The 20,792-nt window shown below is 44.8% G+C and overlaps 1 protein-coding gene across 1 annotated transcript in view; it reads left to right on the plus strand.

Moving 5' to 3' along the window:
• The window catches only part of LOC133446276 (inactive dipeptidyl peptidase 10-like), a 103,792-nt gene that overhangs the window by 58,092 nt on the left and 24,908 nt on the right, over positions 1-20,792 (plus strand). Inside the window, exons 11-14 of the mRNA XM_061724286.1 lie at positions 590-687; positions 8,782-8,905; positions 17,164-17,202; positions 20,384-20,491. Coding sequence (XP_061580270.1) covers positions 590-687; positions 8,782-8,905; positions 17,164-17,202; positions 20,384-20,491 — 369 coding nt within the window. The remainder of the gene's footprint in view (positions 1-589; positions 688-8,781; positions 8,906-17,163; positions 17,203-20,383; positions 20,492-20,792) is intronic.

Here is a 20,792-nt window from a genome sequence, read left to right on the forward strand (position 1 = left end):
AACACATATACATTATCAGTTTTGGAAAAAAAAGTAAAAAAGTGTAATAAATTCCCAATAATGTAATAAGGTATTACATTATCGGTAAAAATGTTATTATCAGTCAGGATAATTTCTTACATTATTGGTGAAGTTATTACATTATTGGATTTTATTACATTTTCAAATAAGTTAAGTGCAAATTTTATTACAGGCATTATTACATTTTCAGGAAATTATTACATTATAGGGTGCTACAAGGACGATGTTCACAATGGCTCAATATCAATGAGTATTGTTTATATTTCTAGCTTTCAGTTGCTCAAGTGAAATGTTTCCCGGTGCTACATGTGTAAACAGCTTTTTTCTCTACAGTTTATCAGACAAAGTTTGGACCAACAACACATTGTTGTTCACGTGCATCGCTGTTTAACTACATGTCCATATAACTAAGTGGTATATAAATGGCTATATGCTCTCAATAATTTTTTTTAGTCCAAATCAATTACAATGCCTTTAAAATTAAAATAAATGAACTCTTTGTATAATCTTGCATACAGGATTTTCAGCTGCAATCAGTTTCCATCTGCACTTTTGATTCTGCATGTAGGCTGGCCAGCCCAACCCAGTTGTTAAACTCTACGTTGTGAATCTTTACGGTCCAACGCACACACTGGAGCTGATGCTGCCAGAGTCACTCAAGTTGAGGTGAGTTGTGCTGAGAAGAGTTGCATTTTCTCTGTCAAACTTTGTTTTGGCATTTTTATTTAAAGTTTGTTTGATGTTTGTTTTCTTTACTGATCACGGCACTTATTTAAAGGAGCTTGAGGCAAGAATAAGAAATGAGACTCATTAGCGCAACGGCGGCCGTTGGGGGTACTGCAGCCAACAGCGAAGCCGGCACGGGAGAACGGGGAGAACGTGCATGCAGCGTCATTTGACGTCACATCCGCAGGACAGCGCGGGAAATTCCGGTCCGGAATAGCAGCACACAGCCTGTTCAAGGCAATGGAGAGATACGCTAGAGGGCTCATTCGTTTTGGATTGGAACGCTTCATCTGACATTATTACTAGAAAACTTAAAACGTATACGCATTTTTTTTCATAAATCCTGCCTCAAGCTCCTTTAAGTGAGAGATCTTGCACACTGCAGCTTGCTGTGCCCATGCACTGTAGATGCTGGAGATGCTGTACCTTCTAAGTCAAAGTCAAGTGTTTAGTGATCCCCTGGTGGATGAAGCTGTCCCTCAATCTGCAGGTCTTTGCCCAGAGACTCCTCATTCTCCGACCGGATGGCAGGAGACTGAACAAGCAGTGTAAGAGATAGGTGCAGTCAGAGACACCAAAGAAAGAGATATCAAAGAAGAGACACCAATACTACTCAGCTGCTATTACTATGTGCTGCAGGACACAAAGCTTTCTTCATACCACAGAGTTATGCAGGTCAGGATGCTCTCAATGGTGCCTTGGTAGAAGCAGCACATGATGGCTGTTGGGGCCTTGACTGTTCTTAGTTTGCAGGGGGTATCGGGGTGCCCAATTCTTCTTCATCTGCCCAGGTCTGGACAGACAGTTTCTGGCAACCAGTGCTGCAAAGGAGGGCTTGTCCCATGGTTTTGGGTTATCTGTGTTAATTTACTGGCTTGGTTGTCAAGCTGTCTGCCTTTGTGTCCACACCGCCCTCTAACTGCAACAGCTGCAGCTATAAATGCCAGGTCTGTGCTCATGAGAGAGGTGGGGGTCTGTTTTGCATGGTAAACCAAGGTTGAACGAGTCACCTTCCTGCTTTACATTTCTTCTTCAAAGCTAAGGCCGGGCCAAAAGAGAACCATAGTTGAATCACAAGCTGCGTCCATTACTTTAGACTTTCAAATCACGGGACCCAACAGGTTTGACCATAGGGCCCTCTCACGTGAGACTGCCCATCCCATCACACAACTACAGCCCTGGACTTTTCCCCTAGATGAGCATAGGATGAGATCAGTTACAACACAAATTACATCCCAAAGGGCAGGGAGTCCCAGAGTCCAGGTGATGGCCTATCTCTTTCAGAATTTCTCCCTGATATGCAGACAACAGTATGACAGCGTTACACTCACAGCACACTTAGGGTCACAAGGACAATGCCACTGTCAATACAGATATGATCAGCCGATCTATTTCACTGGGGAGAGAGATGTTTGAGGATGTTGAAATCAACGTATGCTTTTGGTGAAGGTGATAAGCTAGTGAAGGCTCCATTACTGGGAACTTGGGCAACTGCAGTTCCCCCATCCATTGGAACTTAGGCTAAGAGCAGCCTTTGGTGGGAAGCTTGCTCTTAAAGGGGCTTGACCAGTTGCGGCTCCTCATGTGTAACTTATTTGGTGATTTGCGGACCTTTGTGCCCTTCACATGTGGTAGAGAACGTTTTGTTGATGTCACGTTTCCTCATATTTTGGACTTCACTGCATCACCACTGAGTGTCGCCAATTGAAAAAACCCTTGAAGTGTACTTACGGCAATCTTAATGAGTGCATGAGGGGCCGCAGCTTTTCACGATCAGGTCACTCTTTGAACATCCAACAGTGTACGTGGAAAGTGGCAGAAGCATGTTTTTTTGTGTGCTGCACTCTTTGTACATGAGTCCTCAGGAGGCCTAAGAACTGTCAAGCATGCGTTGACTGAACTTTGCTGTAGTTTCTCAAGAAGAAAGAGAGAATGAGTATGAAGGGGTCAGTAGGCTGAGACAACATGGGGGCAGAGCCATGAGCATTGCCTAACGGGTCTGTCACAGACAGATGTGTCATTGGAGCTTCCGTAGTAGGTCAAGCTCAGGCAATTCCCGTAGCAAAACACTAAGTGAAGTGCCCAAAGGTGCTTTACAAAAACACAAAACAAAAAGGATACAAATGGACAATAAATACAGTACATAGATACATACGTACATACGTCAAACACTGAAAAGTGATCAGGACAGGTGGGTGATCAGGACAGGTGATCTGAGCATGCACGAAAGCTGAGCGTGTGGTGAGAACGCCACTCTCCAACAAAACGGGTCTAAAAATGGCTAAAAACGAAGTTTTACGCAAAATCAACAGAGTCTCTATGTTGTTAAGGAGTGGACTTTCTATGCCTCCAAAGAAGACAAAAACGCAGACAGAAGAAAGTGATACGGGTGGTGAACAGGTGACTGCAGTGGACATGGCAAGTGGGGAGACCAATCAACCTGAATTGGCTGCACTGATTGGCACTATCATGAGAGAAGAAATCAGCGCGGTGATTGAAAAACTGCAACCGCAGCTAAATGCTTTGAAAGATAATATATCTGTGTGCAGCCAAAAAATCGGAGATGTTGAACAAGCATTATGCAACATGGACATCCGGGTGACAGAACTGGAGACAGCAAATAAGCTCCTCCGTCAGGAGAATGAGGATCTGAAAGAAAAGACCGAACGGCTGGAGAGCCACAGCAGAAAATACAATTTAAGAGTTTTTGGTATAACTGCGAACATCGAAAAGGGAAATCCAACAAGTTACACGTCCTCACTTTTTAAGGAGTTGTTCAAAGGCAAGCTCCAGGTGGAACCGGAGGTGGAGATTGGGCATCGGGTCGGACCCATGGTGACATCTGGAAATCGAGCAATGATTGTGAAGATGCAGAGATACATGACGAGAGAGGACATCTTGAGGATCGCGAGGAAGGGAGGTGTGCTTGAGGTACGAGGAATTAAGATACGGATTTTTCCTGACCTGACATCTGACATGGCAAAAAAGAGAGCCGGCTTTCGTGAAGTAAGAGAGAGACTGAGGAGCGCAGGTGTGAGGCACGGTATTATCCATCCGGCCACACTGATTATAACTTTCAAAGAAGAATCAAAAAGATTCACGGACCATCTGGCAGCAGAAACTTATTGGAAAGAGGTGATAGAACCTGGGCTGCGAAACAAGTAAAGGACTGTATGGACCTGTCACCACAAGGTATGATCATACGCGATTAAATATGACGTTAATGGACATGCGAGGTTAAGAGAATGAACTGCAAGAATTAATAATAAGACTGACAATTAAAGTTAAAATAAATCACTGGAAGTTGCTGAAAGTTGAATCTTTTTTTTTCTTTTAATTCAAATGAATTAAATTTAAGTTGTTCAGTAACGCTGAAACAAGTGGATCAATGGCCGTATGAGAAATATTGTTACATATGAGGAGATGGCGAGTTCTCTTAAGGTTTCCGCTGTGTATTATTGAAATGGGGAGGAATGGGTGTGTATGTGTGTATGGCAGTCTTGCATTGTGTGTGTATATGTTTGTTTGTGGTTTGTTTTTTGTTTTACTGTTTTGTGTGTGTGGTGTTTGTCTGGTTGTCCCGAGTGTGTTTGCGGCTATTGCCCTGTCAATGTATACATGTAATCCCAGTAAAGTCCTTGATAAATCTGTACTGTTTATATTATGGGTTTTGATGACTTAAACTTTGTTGGACATTCTCAGCACTGTAGTGATATGGGTGGTAATATTACCTGTAATGTTTTTGACCCCGATAACCTAAAGCCATTAATTGATGTATATAATTTTTTATTGCTACATCTTAACATCAGAAGCCTAAACAAACATCATTCCGATTTAGCTTCCTTACTGTCAAACTCAAGCTGTCATTTTGATGTTATTGGGTGTAGTGAAACCTGGCTCAATGACTTTTCATATGTTGATTTATTTAACCTTGATAGGTACAATTTACACTTTAAGAACAGACCAAATAGATCAGGTGGAGGGGTCTGTCTCTATGTTAAAAGCAGTCTCCAAGTAAAAACCTGTGATCTTCACTTAGAAGATGATCATTGTGAGTCTTTATTCATTGAGATACACAATGATGACAAGACATTCATTGTCGGTGTACTCTATCGTCCACCAGACTCTCCTCTTAACACATTTTGCTGTAATCTGGAAGTTCTATTACACGAACTGAATAAGCTAAAAAAAGACTGCATACTCCTTGGTGATTATAACATCGATATTTCCAAGGAAGATGGGCCAAAACCTGACTTTATGAACACATTGCACTCCTCCTCTTTTTTCCCCACTATAAATAGATTTACTAGAGTTACACAGACATCCAGGACCATTGTTGTTAATATTATCACTAATATTCTAAACACTAAGTTGGAGACGGGAGTTGTTCAGTCTGACATTACAGACCATTTTCCCATTGCAATATTCTTTCTCATCTCATCACTAAACTTGGAGATCTGGGCACCAACCCCTCGGTCTGTAACTGGATTAGGGACTTCCTGACCAACAGACCACAGTATGTAAGTTCAGGCAACATCTGGTTCGCCACTGTCACACTCAACACCGGTGTGCCACAGGGCTGTGTGCTCAGCCCGTTCCTGTACTCCTTCTTCACGCTTGACTGCCCGCCTGTATGTGGATCCAACTCCATCATCAAGTTTGCAGACGACACAATGGTGATTGGTCTCATCAGTAACAAGGATGAGACAGCCTACAGGGAAGAGGTACAGCACCTGGCCATGTGGTGCTCCGACAATAACCAGCTCCTTAACACCAGCAAAACCAAGGAGCTCATCGTGGACTTCAGGAAGAAGAAAAAGTGCATGCACGACCCCATCCACATCAACGGGATGGCCGTCAGGCGCATTTCCAGCTTCAAGTTCCTGGGGACCCACATCTCGGAGGACCTGTCCTGGAACACCAACACCACCAGCCTCGTCAAGAAAGCTCACCAGCGCCTCTTCTTTCTGAGGACACTGAAGAAGTATCACCTGTCTTCAGCCATCCTGGTGAATTTCTACCGCTGCATGATCGAGAGCATCCTTACCAACTGTGTCACAGTCTGGTATGGCAGTTGCTCTGTGGTGGAGCACAAGAGACTGCAACGGGTGGTGAAAACGGCTCAACGCATCACGGGTACTCCACTCCCAAGCATCGAGGAGGTCCAGAAGAAACGCTCTCTGCGTCGAGCTCACAGCATCCCAAAGGACTCTTTTCACCCTGCTCACAGACTGTTCTCCCTCCTGCCCCTCAGGCAGGCATTTCAGGAGCTTACAGTCAGGGACCAGCGTCTGAGTAACAGCTTCTTCCCCAGAGCTGTTACTCTTTTGAACTCTACCCCCCTCTGATCCTCATTACACCACTCTATCTGCACTGTAGACACTTTATGCCATTTGTTTGCACTCCCAAGTCATATGCACTGAATATTTGCACTAGTTTAGCAACCTCAGATACGTTGTTTATATCTCTGCATTATTTAATATGATTTAATGTTAATTCCATCCGTCTACTTTTTTTTGTTTAACTTATTACCAATAGTACCAGGTCAGATCTTAAGCCACCGTCTTGTATAGCACTTTATGATGTATAATCTGTATATACTGTATTTACTATAATACTTTCTGTTGCAATTCTGGTTGGATTCCAAACTGCATTTCGTTGCTCTGTACTTGTACATGTGTAATGACAATAAAGTTGAATCTAATCTAATCAAATCTTGAATAAAACAAAAGCAAAACAGTTTCCTACAATGCCAATAGATGGCGGCAATGCTCAGATATTTACAGATCAGGGATGCCTACTGGACAGGACACTCACATCAGGACATGATGTGATTGACTTTTTTATATTTTTGTTGTTGTTCTCTGTGGACCCCAGCAAGACTAGTTGGTTACTACGGTACCAGCCAATAGGGATTCTTAATAAACTATAAACTATAAACTCTCTGTCTGGCATCTGTGATGCCACACCTGGTAAACACAAAACACTCCAATCTGTCCTAACTTTCACTTTCTTTGGGCATAAGGAGTACATCCTCTGAAATAGGCCTCGAAAAAGTATTTGAAGTACTCCCTGATGTCAGTTTCAGTTCCACTGCAACCCAAACCATCTACACTCGGGTATGAGGCAACAGCAAAACAACCTTCCTGTCACAGTAAAACTTCACTGCATCTGGTTGGAAGTCAATCTCACTGAGAATGAAGTCTGCAATCACAGCTGCACAGCGCTCCAGGGTTGGAATAGTGGGCTCTGACTGGGGTGTCAATCTGGCTTTCCTAAAATTGAAACCCACACTGCTTGTCCAGTCTCCACGTATGGCTCTGATGTATGCCGTTACTCCAATGGCCTTGGTAAATGCATCAGGGAAAATACATAATTCCTTCTACACAATTTTGCATAGGGAATTACTGGTGTACATGCGAGGAATGTGCAGGTGGCTCAGTTTCCCAGTATTTCCCAGCATTTCATGTAATGGTGTGTCCCAGTCAAATGACTCACTGTTCAGCTCTCAAAGTAGAATCCTTCCATCTATTATGACTGGAGCAACAAACCCGATGGGATCAAACAGGCTGTTCACAGTGGATAGGACACCCCGTCATGTGAATGGTTTGTCCTTGACAAAGTCTGAAAGTTAAGGTGACTCATCTGGCTGATGAGTCACAGTCTCTTCTCTGTATTCTTCTTCTTCTTCTTCTTATTGTTCTGACGAAAGGAAGGCCTTTTTGCCCCCCTAAACGTGCCCAAAAAGTCACCAAATTTTGCATGCAAGCCAGGCCTGGCGAAAAATTTGATATTTAATGGTTTGCATTAATGGGCGTGGCAAAATGGCTCAACAGCGCCCCCTAGAAAACTTTGTGCCTCAAGCCCCACAATACGGTTTGACGTACATGAACGAAAATCAGTACACACCTGTATCATGTCGCAACTTAAAGAAAAGTCTCCTGGCACCATGGCCGAAACCGAACAGGAAGTCGGTCATTTTGAATATTTTGAATTAATCGCGTAATTTTGGTGCAATTTATGCCATTCCTTCGGCAGTTAATACGGCCCGAACCGTAACGTGCACCCAGGTGTGTTATACATCAAAATATGCGTCTCCATCCTACGACTACGCACATTACTTTTCTCTTTCAAAAGTGTTACCGTGGCGACGCTAGACGCCAAAAAGCGCGCCTCCCCTTCATCTGATTGGTCCATATTTGATAGTTCCCCAAAAGTCCCCAAATTTTGCATGCAAGCCAGGCCTGGCGATAAATGTGATATTTTACGGTTTGCATTAATGGGCGTGGCCTAACGGCTCAACAGCGCCCCCTAGAATAATTTTCTCTTTTTCACTTTTGAACGGGTTGTGATAAAGAGTCGTGGGTGGTGTCATCGGACTCGGTATTCAGTCCTTGACCATAATTGGTGAAAATTAGCCCCGCCCCTTCTTCTGATTGGTTGTCCCTATTTTCTGACTATAACTTTTGAATGGTTTGACATAGAGAGTCGTGGGTGGTGTCATCAGACTCTGTATTGAGTCCTTGAGCTTCATTGGCCTGAATGAGCCCCGCCCCTTCTTCTGATTGGTTGTCCCAATTTTCTGCTATAACTTTTGAATGGTTTGACATAAAGACTCGTGGGTGGTGTCATCAGACTCTGTATTGAGTCCTTGACCTTCATTGGCCTGAATTAGTCCCGCCCCTTCTTCTGATTGGTTGCCCCTATTTTCTGCTATAACTTTTGAATGGTTTGACATAGGAAGTCGTGGGTGGTGTCATTTCTGATATGCTTATGGGGGGCGGTGGCCATGAGTGCGAGGGCCCGTTCATCGCTGCTTGTAGCTTTAATTTTACATTATTTCTCTTTGATGACAGGTGAGCACGGCCTCTCCTGCCTCCCCTGACTTGCACATCACTGATGTGTGTGTGTGTGTGTGTGTGTGTGTGTGTGTGTGTGTGTGTGTGTGTGTGTGTGTGTGTGTGTGTGTGTGTGTGTGTGTGTGTGTGTGTGTGTGTGTGTGTGTGCGTGTCTGTCATTTTTCTTCTTTCATAGGGAGTATTATGTGACCGTGGTGAAGTGGATCAGCAAGACCAAGACATGTGTCAGGTGGCTGAACCGAGCCCAGAACATCTCAATTCTGACTGTTTGTGACACCACTACTGGAGCCTGCGTCACGGTCTGTGTATGTGTGTGTGTGTGTCCTTACACGCGTGTGTGCTCCTTTGTGCATGCATTAATGCATATGTTTATGAGCAAGAATAGTAATAGCGTGTGTTCTTTGCTGGTGGAGCAGAATGGAAATCCCCTCTCCATCCTTTGCACCAGTCTTAACATGTTAAGGCCTACACATAGTTAGAACTCAGGGGGCCTGGGCACTAGGCCGGGTAGACCGACAAGAAAGTTCAGGGGCCGAGTCCTCAGGGCCGGGCAGACCGGCGTGACAGTTCAGGAGGCCGTCCTCCGAGCCGGGCAGACCGGCGAGACAATTCAGAGGGACACTCTCGCGACTGAGCAGACGGCGTTTCACGGGACCGGGCAGACCGCCTTTCACGGGAACCGGCAGACGGCTGTTCTCGGGACCTTGGCTTGGGCTGTGGCTGGTGCAGGCAACTTGGCTTGGGCTGAGGCGCGAGCAGAGTCCTGGGCAGGGGTCTAGGTACCGGCTGAGGCGCAGGCAGGGTCCTAGGGACCGGCTTCAGAGAACACAGAATCCTAGGGGCCGGCTTCGGGGGACACAGAATCCGAGGGGCCGGTTTCGGGGGACACAGAATCCGAGGGGCCGGTTTCAGGGGACACAGAATCCGAGGGGCCAGCTTCGGGGGACACAGAATCCGAGGGGCTGGCTTCGGGGCATACAGAATCCGCTTCGGGTAACACCGGGTCCTTGGTGCCGGCTTCAGGGGACACCGGGTCCTCGGCGCCGGCTAGGGTGCGTCCGGGACCACCTCAGGAACAGCGACGGGTGCGTCCGGGACCACCTCGGGAACAAGGACAGGCTGGGGTGCGTTCGGGACCACCTCGGGAACAAGGACAGGTTGGGGTGCGTCCAGGACCACCTCGGGAACATGGACAGGCTGGGGTGCGTCCGGGACCACCTCGGGAACAAGGACAGGCTGGGGTGCGTTCGGGACCACCTCGGGAACAAGGACAGGCTGGGGTGCGTCCAGGACCACCTCGGGAACATGGACAGGCTGGGGTGCGTCCGGGACCACCTCGGGAACAAGGACAGGCTGGGGTGCGTTCGGGACCACCTCGGGAACAAGGACAGGCTGGGGTGCGTCCAGGACCACCTCGGGAACAAGGACAGGCTGGGGTGCGTCCGGGACCACCTCGGGAACAAGGACAGGCTGGGGTGCGTCCGGGACCACCTCGGGAACAAGGACAGGCTGGGGTGCGTCCAGGACCACCACTGGAACAAGAACAGGCTGGGGTGTGTCCGGGACCACCTCGGGAACAAGGACAGGCTGGGGTGCGTCCGGGACCACCTCGGGAACAAGGACAGGCTGGGGTGCATCCAGGACCACCACTGGATCAAGAACAGGCTGGGGTGCGTCCGGGACCACCTCGGGAACAAGGATAGGCTGGGGTGCGTCCAGGACCACCCCCGAAACAGGGACAGGAGGGGTATGCCGCCGCCATCGTCATCTCTTTTGCCTGCACTGAGCCTGAATGCTCTTGGGCCCACCAAAAGCCAGGCGCGTTCCCCAGAAGGGGGACTCCTCTTCCTTGAACGGTGGCATGTTTTTCTCTGCCTCCCGGCAGAAAAACTCCCAGAGGGTAATCTGTTCTCCTACTGAGTCCCGTCTGGCTGGTCCGTTCTGTCAGGAAGTGGTATGTGAGGACCCAGATGCAGGAAACCAGAAGGCAGGAGTTCCCAAAAATGGTGATTTATTTGCCAAAAACAAAAACAAAACCGCTGCAGTTCAGGATACAAAAACCAGAACATGAACCTGAGCAACAAAAACTTGACGTGGAAAACACGGAGGAACAAACAGTACGGACCAGCTGGGAGCAAGGGAAAGACAAGAGCAGATATACACAAGGGTTAACGAGACACAGGTGCAGATGATCAGGGCAGATGGGAAACAGGAAAGTCAAACAAGAACTCAAACACAAAGACATGAGCTTAAAAATAAAACAGGAAGTGACAAAACCGTGACAATTTTCTTCTTTGTATCCACTAACTGAATGCTTTTAGCTTTTTTGCTTAAAGCGAAAGATGACTTAAATAGAAATGGAAAGGAAGTGGTAATCTTGTAAGACTGTAGACTCCTATCATGAATGGAAAGATAGTCTAATAGTATATAAAAAAGCCATATAAGCTATAATAGCTATATTATAGCTATCAAGCTATATAAGATATCAATCAGGCCCACCCGGTAGCGGCTGTGGGCATTTCTTCAGCTTTAGCGACTTCCCTAGGCTCTGACTTGACTCCCTGAGCTGACCTCAGTCATCAATAGAGCTAAATTATCCACATGTTTGTTAGACCCCATCCCGACTCGACTACTTAAAAAAAAAATGATCTTATTGGCACAACAATACTGGACCTTTACTTAAAAAACCTTCTCTTGACCCGGACACCTTAGCCAATTATAGACCAATTTCCAACATTCCATTTGTATCTAAAATTCTGGAAAAGGCAGTTTCAAGCCAGTTATGTGACTATTTGTATAGAAATTAGCTATTTGAAGTTTTCAGTCAGGTTTCAGAATGCATCATAGCACAGAGACAGCACTGGTTCAAGTCATGAATGACCTTCTTATGGCCTCAGATAAGGGATTAGTGTCCATACTGGTTCTACTGGACCTCAGATAAGGGATTAGTTTCCATACTGGTTCTACTGGACCTCAGATAAGGGATTAGTGTCCATACTGGTTCTACTGGACCTCAGATAAGGGACTAGTGTCCATACTGGTTCTACTGGACCTCAGATAAGGGATTAGTTTCCATACTGGTTCTACTGGACCTCAGATAAGGGATTAGTGTTCATACTGGTTCTACTGGACCTCAGATAAGGGATTAGTGTCCATACTGGTTCTATTGGTCCTCAGATAAGGGATTCGTGTCCATACTGGTTCTACTGGGCCTCAGATAAGGGATTAGTGTCCATACTGGTTCTACTGGGCCTCAGTGCTGCTTTTGACACTGTAGATCAGCATTTTACTGCACAGGTTAGAGCATGTTGTTGGGATTAAAGGGACAGCTCTACGTTGGTTTAAATCATATCTATCTGACAGGTTCCAGTTTGTTCATGTACATGAGGTTTCTTCAGAACAGTCAAGGGTCTGTTATGGTGTTCCGCAGGGTTCAGTGCTAGGGCCAATCTTGTTCAGTTTATACATGCAGCCATTGGGAAGTATAATCCAGAATCACGGCATACACTTTCATTGTTATGCTGATGATACGCAGCTCTATTAGTCTATGAAGCCAGATGACACAGAACCGTTAGTTAAACTTCAGGCATGTCTTAGGGACATCAAGGACTGGATGTCCAGAAATGTCTTGCTTCTAAAATCCGATAAAACAGAGGTTATTATTTTTGGTCCCAAGAATTTTAGGAAGGGATTAGATGGTGTTGCAATGGCCTCCACTGCCACTGTGCGAAACTGTGTGTTATTTTCTTTCAGGATTTGATGTTTAAACTGTATATTAATCAGGTTTGCATTTTTCCATCTCCGTAATATTGCAATGATTAGGAACATCCTCCCCCAGAGGGATGCGGAAAAACTGATTCACGTGTTTGTATCTTCTAAGCTAGATTCTCGTAATGTATTATTAGTTAGATTCTTGTAATGTAATATTAGCAGGATGTCCAAGTAATTTGCTGAATAGGCTCCAGCTGATCCAAAATGCAGCAGCACGAGTGCTGACAGGAATCAGCAGGAGAGACCACGTCTCTCCAGTGTTAGCGTCGCTCCATTGGCTCCCTGTTGAGGAGAGAGTGCTCTCAATTATTTGTCTTTGTTTGGTGGACTCAAGTTGTGTGGTGTCACTCGTTGAGCTGATTGACAAGACAGGTGCTGTGTGATTGTGGATGTTTTCAATAAATGGCTGCGCATCCACAACTGACTTCAGTTGTGAATCGAGTGAAACAAGACTGTCTGTATGAAGTTCTGTTATCTCCGTTTTTGCGGTGTCTACTTATTTTATTCTGGTTTACCACGCCAAGCCGCCTGCTGCATAACCCTGCCAACACTCCCTGTAAAACTTCTTTTACTATTCTATTCTAATTCTATTACTTGCTTGTAAAGCCCAAAAAGGGGTTGCTCCAGGATATTTGCAAGACTTAATAGTACCTCATGTTCCTAATAGAGCTCTTCTTTCTCAGAGTGCAGGTTTACTCGTAATTCCTGATCCAAATGTAGATTTGGAGGGCGGGCCTTCTGCTATCAGGCACCATTACTATGGAACCAACTTCCAATTTAAGAAGGCTGACATGCCACATCCACCGTTAAATTGTTGTGGCAGCAAGGTGGCTTGGTGGTTAGCACTGTTGCCTCACAGCAAGAAGGTCCCCGGTTCAACTCCCAGGCCCAGCAGGGTCTTTCTGTGTGGAGTTTGCATGTTCTCCCCGTGCTTGCGTGGGTTTTCTCCGGGTACTCCGGTTTCCTCCCACAGTCCAAAAACATGCATGCTAGGTTAATTGATTATTGTAAATTGCCCGTAGGTGTGAGTGTGAGTGTGTCTGGTTGTTTGTGGGGACTGTGGGTGGAAACTAGCATTTCTGCTAAACCCGGTGTATTCACACTGCTTAATGTAGTGTGCATTAATATGCATTGTCCCATCTAAATAAACTTTGAAACTTAAATCCAAATTTAGAACGTTTCTGTTTAGTAAACCTATAGTGAACTCTAGTGTGTTTAGGGCCAATAGTCATACTGTACCTGCAATTATAGGATTCAATTAAATTCAATTTTATTTATATAGCGTCTATTACAACAGAAGTTGTCTCTAGGCACTTTCCAGAGACCCAGAACACGACCCCCGAGCAATTATCACATAAACATAACATAAACAATGGCAGGTAAATGATTACCTGTGTTGAGACACTGCAACACCATTGTGACGTGAAACTCCCCCCTGCAGCGCTCACAAGATTTGAACTGGATCTGCTGTTTACACCTATTTACTGTATATAGTCGTCTCGGTAGTACACCAACTACCAGTAACATGTACAAAAAATTCTAAGTTCTCCTCCTCACATATAATTCATATCAATATATATCTTGTCTTTTGTACCTTGACACCTCTCTGCACCTACTCTCTCTGTTGTTCATTCTCTCTATCTGATCTCCCTTTCCCTGCTCTCTGTCCTCCGTCCCCCTTATAATCCAGGTCCTGCTCAAGGAATTTTCCCTCTTAAAGGAGAGTTTTTCCTTGGCACTGTTTGGCTTACAATTTTTTTTCCCACTAGAGAAGTTTTTACCTGCCTTTGTTAATATAATAATTGCTCTGGGGTCATGTTCTGAGTCTCTGGACAAGAGACAACTTGTATTGTAATAGATGCTGTATAAATGAAATTGAATTGAATTAAATTGAATTGAATAACACCTTTTTGGAACTCCTGCCTCCCTGCGTCTCTCCTGCACTTGGGTCCTCATCTACCTATTCCTGACCGAACGGACCAGCCACAATGGACCTAGCGGGAGAGTACATTACTATCTTTGAGTTCTTCCGTCGGGAGGCAGAGAAGAATATGCACAGTTTTGAGGAGGAGGAGTCCCCCTTCTGGGGAGCACTCTTGGCTCAAGGTGAGAAGTGTGTTCAGCCTCAGGGGAGACGACGACGGCGACGGCAGCCCCAGCCTGTCCCTGTTCCCGAGGTAGTCCCGGACGCACCTTGCCCTGTTCCGGTTCCCGAAGTGGTCCCGGGCGCACCTCACCCTGTCCCTGTTCCAGTGGTGGTCCACACCAGCCCATGACTCTGACTGTCCCTCAGCTGGCCCTGCGGATCCTGTCTGCCCCTCAGGCGGCCCCCTGGACTCTGTCTGCCCAGTCCCACGAACGGCCCCCTGAACTGTCTCGCCGCTCTGCCCAGCCCAGTGCCCAGGCCCCCTGAACTCTGACTGTGTGTTGGCCTAGCAGAAGGCTTGCATTCATCATCCTCCATGAGGACTGTCATCTTGGTGACAACCTCTACTTTGGCAGGATCAACGGTCACCCCTCACCATTAATGACATGGCCAAGGAATCTGACTAGTCAGTTTCAAGTTGTTCTCTCGCAACCTCTGAAACACTGTGCAGAGTCTGCACAGGGCCTCATCCTCTGATGGCGCAAAGACAAGAAGATCGTCAAGACAACACAAGAGTTTCAAGTTCATGTCCCCAAATATCCCAATCATCATCCTCATGAAGGATGGAGGACTGTTACACAGTCCCTGTGGCATGCGATTATATTCATGCAGTCCAGTCCTGAAAGCTGTGTACTTCTCTTCTTCGTGCATCGGGATGTTGAAAAAGCTAGAAGTGAGGTCCATCATGCTAAAAAGGTAGTTGTCACTGTTGAAGAATAATACAAAGTCCTGTTCAGGAGTCCACTGTGGGGTGAGAGATTTTATTCAGCCGGCGGTCAGCAGACCTACACAGACGCAGTGTCTTGGTCGGTGGGCTGACCTCGAGTGATGTTGTAACCAGGTTTTTATACAAGAAGTTTAACAGGAATACACAAATCAGGCGAGAGACAAAAGTAATTTACAGTCGGATGTAATATGTGGCTAAATGTCATTATCAGACATTTGGCATGACTGTCACAGACTTCTAAATTACCCCATAGGGTGTTCTCGTGATTCAAGTCTGTTTGAACCAACTTCCAGGTGTCGGGATCTGCACGGGGGGTAGGAAGCTGGGTAGGAAGTTGGAGCTACCTCAAAGGTGTTGAGTCCAGTTGTCTGTATGAACCAACTTCCGAGGTGTCGGGATCTGCACGGGGGGTAGGAAGTTGGGTAGGAAGTTGGAGCTATCTCAAAGGTCTTGAGTCCAGTTCAAAGCCCTGTAGGGGGGTAGGGGCTGGAGCTTCCCATGACAATGTGGCTCGACACCACCAAGGGCAGCCAGACAGTCAGACTGGTGTGGCAAGGGGTGGGCGTCCTTCAAGTTTCGGGCGTTCACCCACCTGAAATCAGTGCAAATCTGCAACCCACCATCTTTCTTCAACACCATCACCAGTGGTGAAGCATACTAACATGAGGACTTCTTGATAATCCCTTTCTCCTCCATATCAGTAAGAAGAACCTGCCTCAACTTCTGATAGTGGACAGGAGGGACTCTCCTGTATGGTAAGCGAAAAGGGCGCTCATCGCTGAGATATCCAATGAGTGCTTAGAGAATTTGTGTTGATATTCAGTTTGTAGCTGTGTGAGCTGAGACTTACAGTCTCCACTGACCTGACATGAGTCTACGTCGATGTCGCATAGGCTCAACTCTGACAGACTCCAACGCCAACTAATCAGCAGGACAGGCATTGGGCAAGATATCAGGTTGCTTTTTCAGTGTGTGAGGTTCTTGTTTCTGTGCATGAGATTGTTGTATCCCAATGTCAGATTGTTTGCTTTCTGCGTTCGGTTGTTTCTCCGAAGCTACATGTAGACCCAGAAAAGCATCTAGATCCTCGATTACCAAGCATGTGAACACATCAGCCAATCTGTTATTTCTCTTCAACGTGATTGCTTTGTCAGATGGGTTCACAACTGTCATCGGCACCCATCTATCACCCCAGAGAGGTGTGACACTGGACCAGCTTAGGATCCCAAGATGGTGCCTGTGCCTGGCTACGCCACTGCTTGCCTTCTACGCAGACTACTATTTATTGTTTTTATAAAATGTGTGGTCATATCAAGCCGATTATTGAATTGTCATGCCTCTGCTGTTTGGAGTTACGACCGTGGCTCTCTTTTTGGCATAAAGGAGTCTATGGAGTCCCTTTTTAGTGACTGGGGGAAAGTACAGTCAAACTTTTTCTCCACCTATTGTTTGCTCGATCAAGTCACCTGAGTTCCTCTTGCCGGTCCGCCCACTTCACCGTCTTCTTCACGTCTTCTCTGGTTTCCCCGGCCAGTGTTTGGGAACCAGCACAAAATTGGAATTGGGATTACTGGGATGCCTTGCCAGCATGCTTTGCGGTGTTTTCGTCCAACAATCCACACGTGACGTCCCGACCCAGCTGGAGACCACGTGACCGCATTGCGTGCCTTCGGCAAATTACACTGTGTCCAGTGGACGCAAAGTCTGTGACGTCACTTTTGTCTAGGCTTTGTCTACTGAATGCTCGTTCAATTGCAAATAAGTCCTTTTTATTAAATGAACTTTTTATCAGACAAACCTTTACCATACCAACAGTGTCAAGCAACAACAAGAAAGGTTGCAACAGATGAGGGTTATAGATAATCTTTGTGAAATACCAATGGTGTGACATTTTTCTCTTACTTGTTTTCCAGAGACATGAAGAGAGTTCAGAGCTCTGGCTTTCGAAGCAGGTAAAGTACTCTCCACTATAACCGTCATAGACTTTAACATTAATTTTGAAAAGCACGTGTTGCACTGCTGCAGCTTTATTTCAATGTCATGCTTTTTGCAGTAGATTTTAACATTTTGCATGAAAGAGAATTTCTTTTCTGTCTATGAGTAATTCTATAGTTAAGAAAGGCTATATACAACCAAGAAATACTAAAATGATGCTGCTAACACAGGCTGAGCAGCAGTAAGGATTTTACACTCATCAATCATTCTTCCTGCTGCTTGATCTGTGATTTCATTGCCTATTTGTGTGTCTGTGTACCGTTGGCAGCCATCTTGAATCAGCGACAAACTGAGGATGTAGTTTATGTCTGGCAGCATTTCACTTCTTATTAATGGCTACATTTTCATCCATTATTGATTCATTTCCAATTGCATACCTGCCATGAGAAATGAGTAATAAGCCAGGGATATGGAAAACCAAGGACGTCTTCAGATTTTACATAAACCTTGAATCCTGCAGGTTCAATACATAAACGAGTAAGAATTTTGGAAATGTTGAAAGGTTTAACTGATGCTTTTCTTAATTCCAAATCAGTTGTTATTTAAAGTTTTCTTTTCTGTCAATCCCCTTTCATTCAAAAGATTTGTGTCTGAAAGACTCGTAATGATTCTGTAAGAAAATGCACTCAATGAAAATGGTGAGAAATTTAGTGTGCCAACAAAATGTCTCAAATTGAATTTTGTGTGTAAATTTGTGTGTGTGTGTGTGTGTGTGTGTGTGTGTGTGTGTGTGTGTGTGTGTGTGTGTGTGTGTGTGTGTGTGTGTGTGTGTGTGTGTGTGTGTGTGTGTGTGTGTGTGTGTGTGTGTGTGTGTGTGTGTGTGTGTGTGTGTGTGTGTGTAAAACATAGAATCTACCAGAACATAAAGTTTCATCAACAATGAATGCAGTGTTGCTTTCAACATCAAAGCTTTGCTAACTGAAGAGGGCTTTTATACTTGACTAAGAGGTGAAGGAGTTGCACAAGCCATGTAAAAGAAGATAAATGCAAAAATAATGACAGTAAAAAATGAAGGAGCATCAGCATCAGAATAATGTAAGAGGGACCTCAAAGCAGGATACAATAGCAGCAGTGAGAGGGTGCCAGAACCAAGAGACTCGAAAGTACCAAACTTCCTCTAAAGGTTTGATTCTAGCCACTCCCTCCCCAATTCTCATAAAACATTGGCCACCTTCACACAGCTATCACTTTATGAAGACTTTTTGGTGATCGCTTCTTCGTTCCAGCTCCAATCTCCAGTTGTACATTCATTCGTGTGCACAAAGGTGCACAGGGTGTACTTTCACAATGCTTCCCAGTAGCATTCCGTTAACTAAAAGACAGTCTGTTTCTTTTACTTTGCAGTAAAGCAAAAAGTCTCTAATGTCTATGTTCAACCACTTATTCCTTTGGCGTGTTTTAAAACCCTGAACTGAAAATAATACGAGAAATAAAGTTTCTGGACAGACTTGGCTGTTCTGACTTCAGTTTCCTCATCATTGAGAGAGTTTAAAATGTTAGTGTAGCTGGAAGGGAACACTTCCATGGGAGAGAGATGCCATCTGACTTCAGTAAGAGCCCGGGCTTCAGCTGGAGGCTCCTGGCTACTACGTCAAAATAATCTTTATTGGCCATTTTTCAACATGTGCTATAGAAAAAAAAATCTCTTTGAGCCAAGGTGTAAATAAACAGTCGAAAGATTAAAAAAATATTTACAAAAATATAAAGGATAAAAATGAAGGTACAGATTTACAAAACTTTCCAAAATACTGTGCAAAGATTTGGATTTCTAAAAAAACAACAGCAGCAACAAAAAATCTGCGTGGACTTGTTTTAACCGCTGGTAAATAAATATGAGGCGCTAACTTAGCAAATGAAATATTAAATATTTGTTTTTTACTTCAAGAGCCCTCTTGTTGTTAAGCACGGCAGCAGGGTTCAGGGAAAAGCGAAAGTAGCTTGTACCCCAGGTCGAGTGAAATAGATTCAAACCATGGTTTGTCCAGCCATCAGCAGTCTCTCCAACCACTGGGTGAAAATCCAGTGTTTTGTTTTTTTTTTTGCCTGAATGCCAATGTCAGGCAATCCACTATAAAATATTTCAGCATCCTCGAGACACACCTGGTAGCCACGTTCACATCTCCTTTCCACAACACCAGTTCACATAGCTCTCATCATTGGTAAATGCATATCTTCCAACAGTAAAGAATTTTCTTTACTGTTGGAACATATGCATTTTACCAACAATTTCTGTCCATATGTTGTCACTTCATGGAATAGCAAACTAAATACAGTTAATAAGAGCTCATTTATCTCTCTTTAAATATAAATGTAATTGCTGGTCCAGTTCTGTATTGTTCCGGATTAGTGAAGCAGTCCAATTCAAAATAAAGTCTGTCAATCAGGCTCTATGGTTGTTGGTTGAGGCTAGGGAATGTTATGTTTTTTACTGACTTGTACACCCAACAACTGAGCACTTTCTAATGCCTTCTGGTTAGGGTGCGATGAGTATATTAACTGCTGTTTGTGAAGACTACAGTGTGGCGGATCATTGGAATAATGCAGATTTGTGCAGCCAGGCCTAGGCTGGTTATATAAGGAAATTCTGCTATGGAATACCGTTGGTTATTATTATGAAGACCTGGTGTGACATAGAAGCAGGACCAAAATGAGAACGTCTCAATTTCTCCTTACACATACTAACTGACATGCTCAGTGCACACTGAGTGTTTTAATTAGGACATTTTTAAGGGCTGGTCAAGGGCCTAGTAAGCAAATGTTTTTGTCATTTTGTCCGCTTTCAGTTCCTTCAACCCATTTACAGAAAGCTTTAATGAAATTAGTGTAGACATCTAAGTTCAAGGGCTAAGTTTTACCTTTGAAGATTTTTCACTACTTGTAACTTTTTCCTACTTATGGTCCTTTCTTTTCATGCAAAGGCTTTACTCTCTAAGTAAAATGCATAATATAAAATATTTTACACATTGATACTTTCAGGCTAAGAAATGGTTTGAATATGGAAATGATTGCCACTTCAAACAGCCAGTACCAGACCTGGTTGAAAGTTCAGATTTCTGCACCATTTACATTTTAACAGATGCATGTTACTTAATGAGGCTTTGTAATGCCAGGTTATTCATGTATACTTACCCTCCACAGAACCAAGAACCTGTGTTTACAAAAGATGGCAACAGATTTTTTCTGACTGTTCCAGTAAAACAAGGAGGACGTGGAGAGTTTCATCACATCGCCATGTTCACGACCCAGGTGAGTGCGTCCTTAAGAATGATATGATCAACCATGATGATCCCCCTCCCCTCTCCTTTCTTCCTCGTGTGTGAGAAACAAGTGCTGGAAGGAAAAGCTGGAGCAGACTTTTGGAATGGAGTGCTAGTATCACAGTTTTCTCCTGCACTGCGATCCGATCCGTGTTTTTTGGCTGGATCGCAGCATCCCTAAAACAGAGGTTATCATTCTTGGTCCAAAGCATCTTAGGAAGGGATTAGATGGTGTTGCGATGGCTTCCAGTGCAACTGTGAGAAACCTTGGTGTTGTTTGCGATCAGGAT

This window comes from Cololabis saira, chromosome 6 (assembly GCF_033807715.1).
Source record: "Cololabis saira isolate AMF1-May2022 chromosome 6, fColSai1.1, whole genome shotgun sequence".
Taxonomy (NCBI): domain Eukaryota; kingdom Metazoa; phylum Chordata; class Actinopteri; order Beloniformes; family Belonidae; genus Cololabis; species Cololabis saira.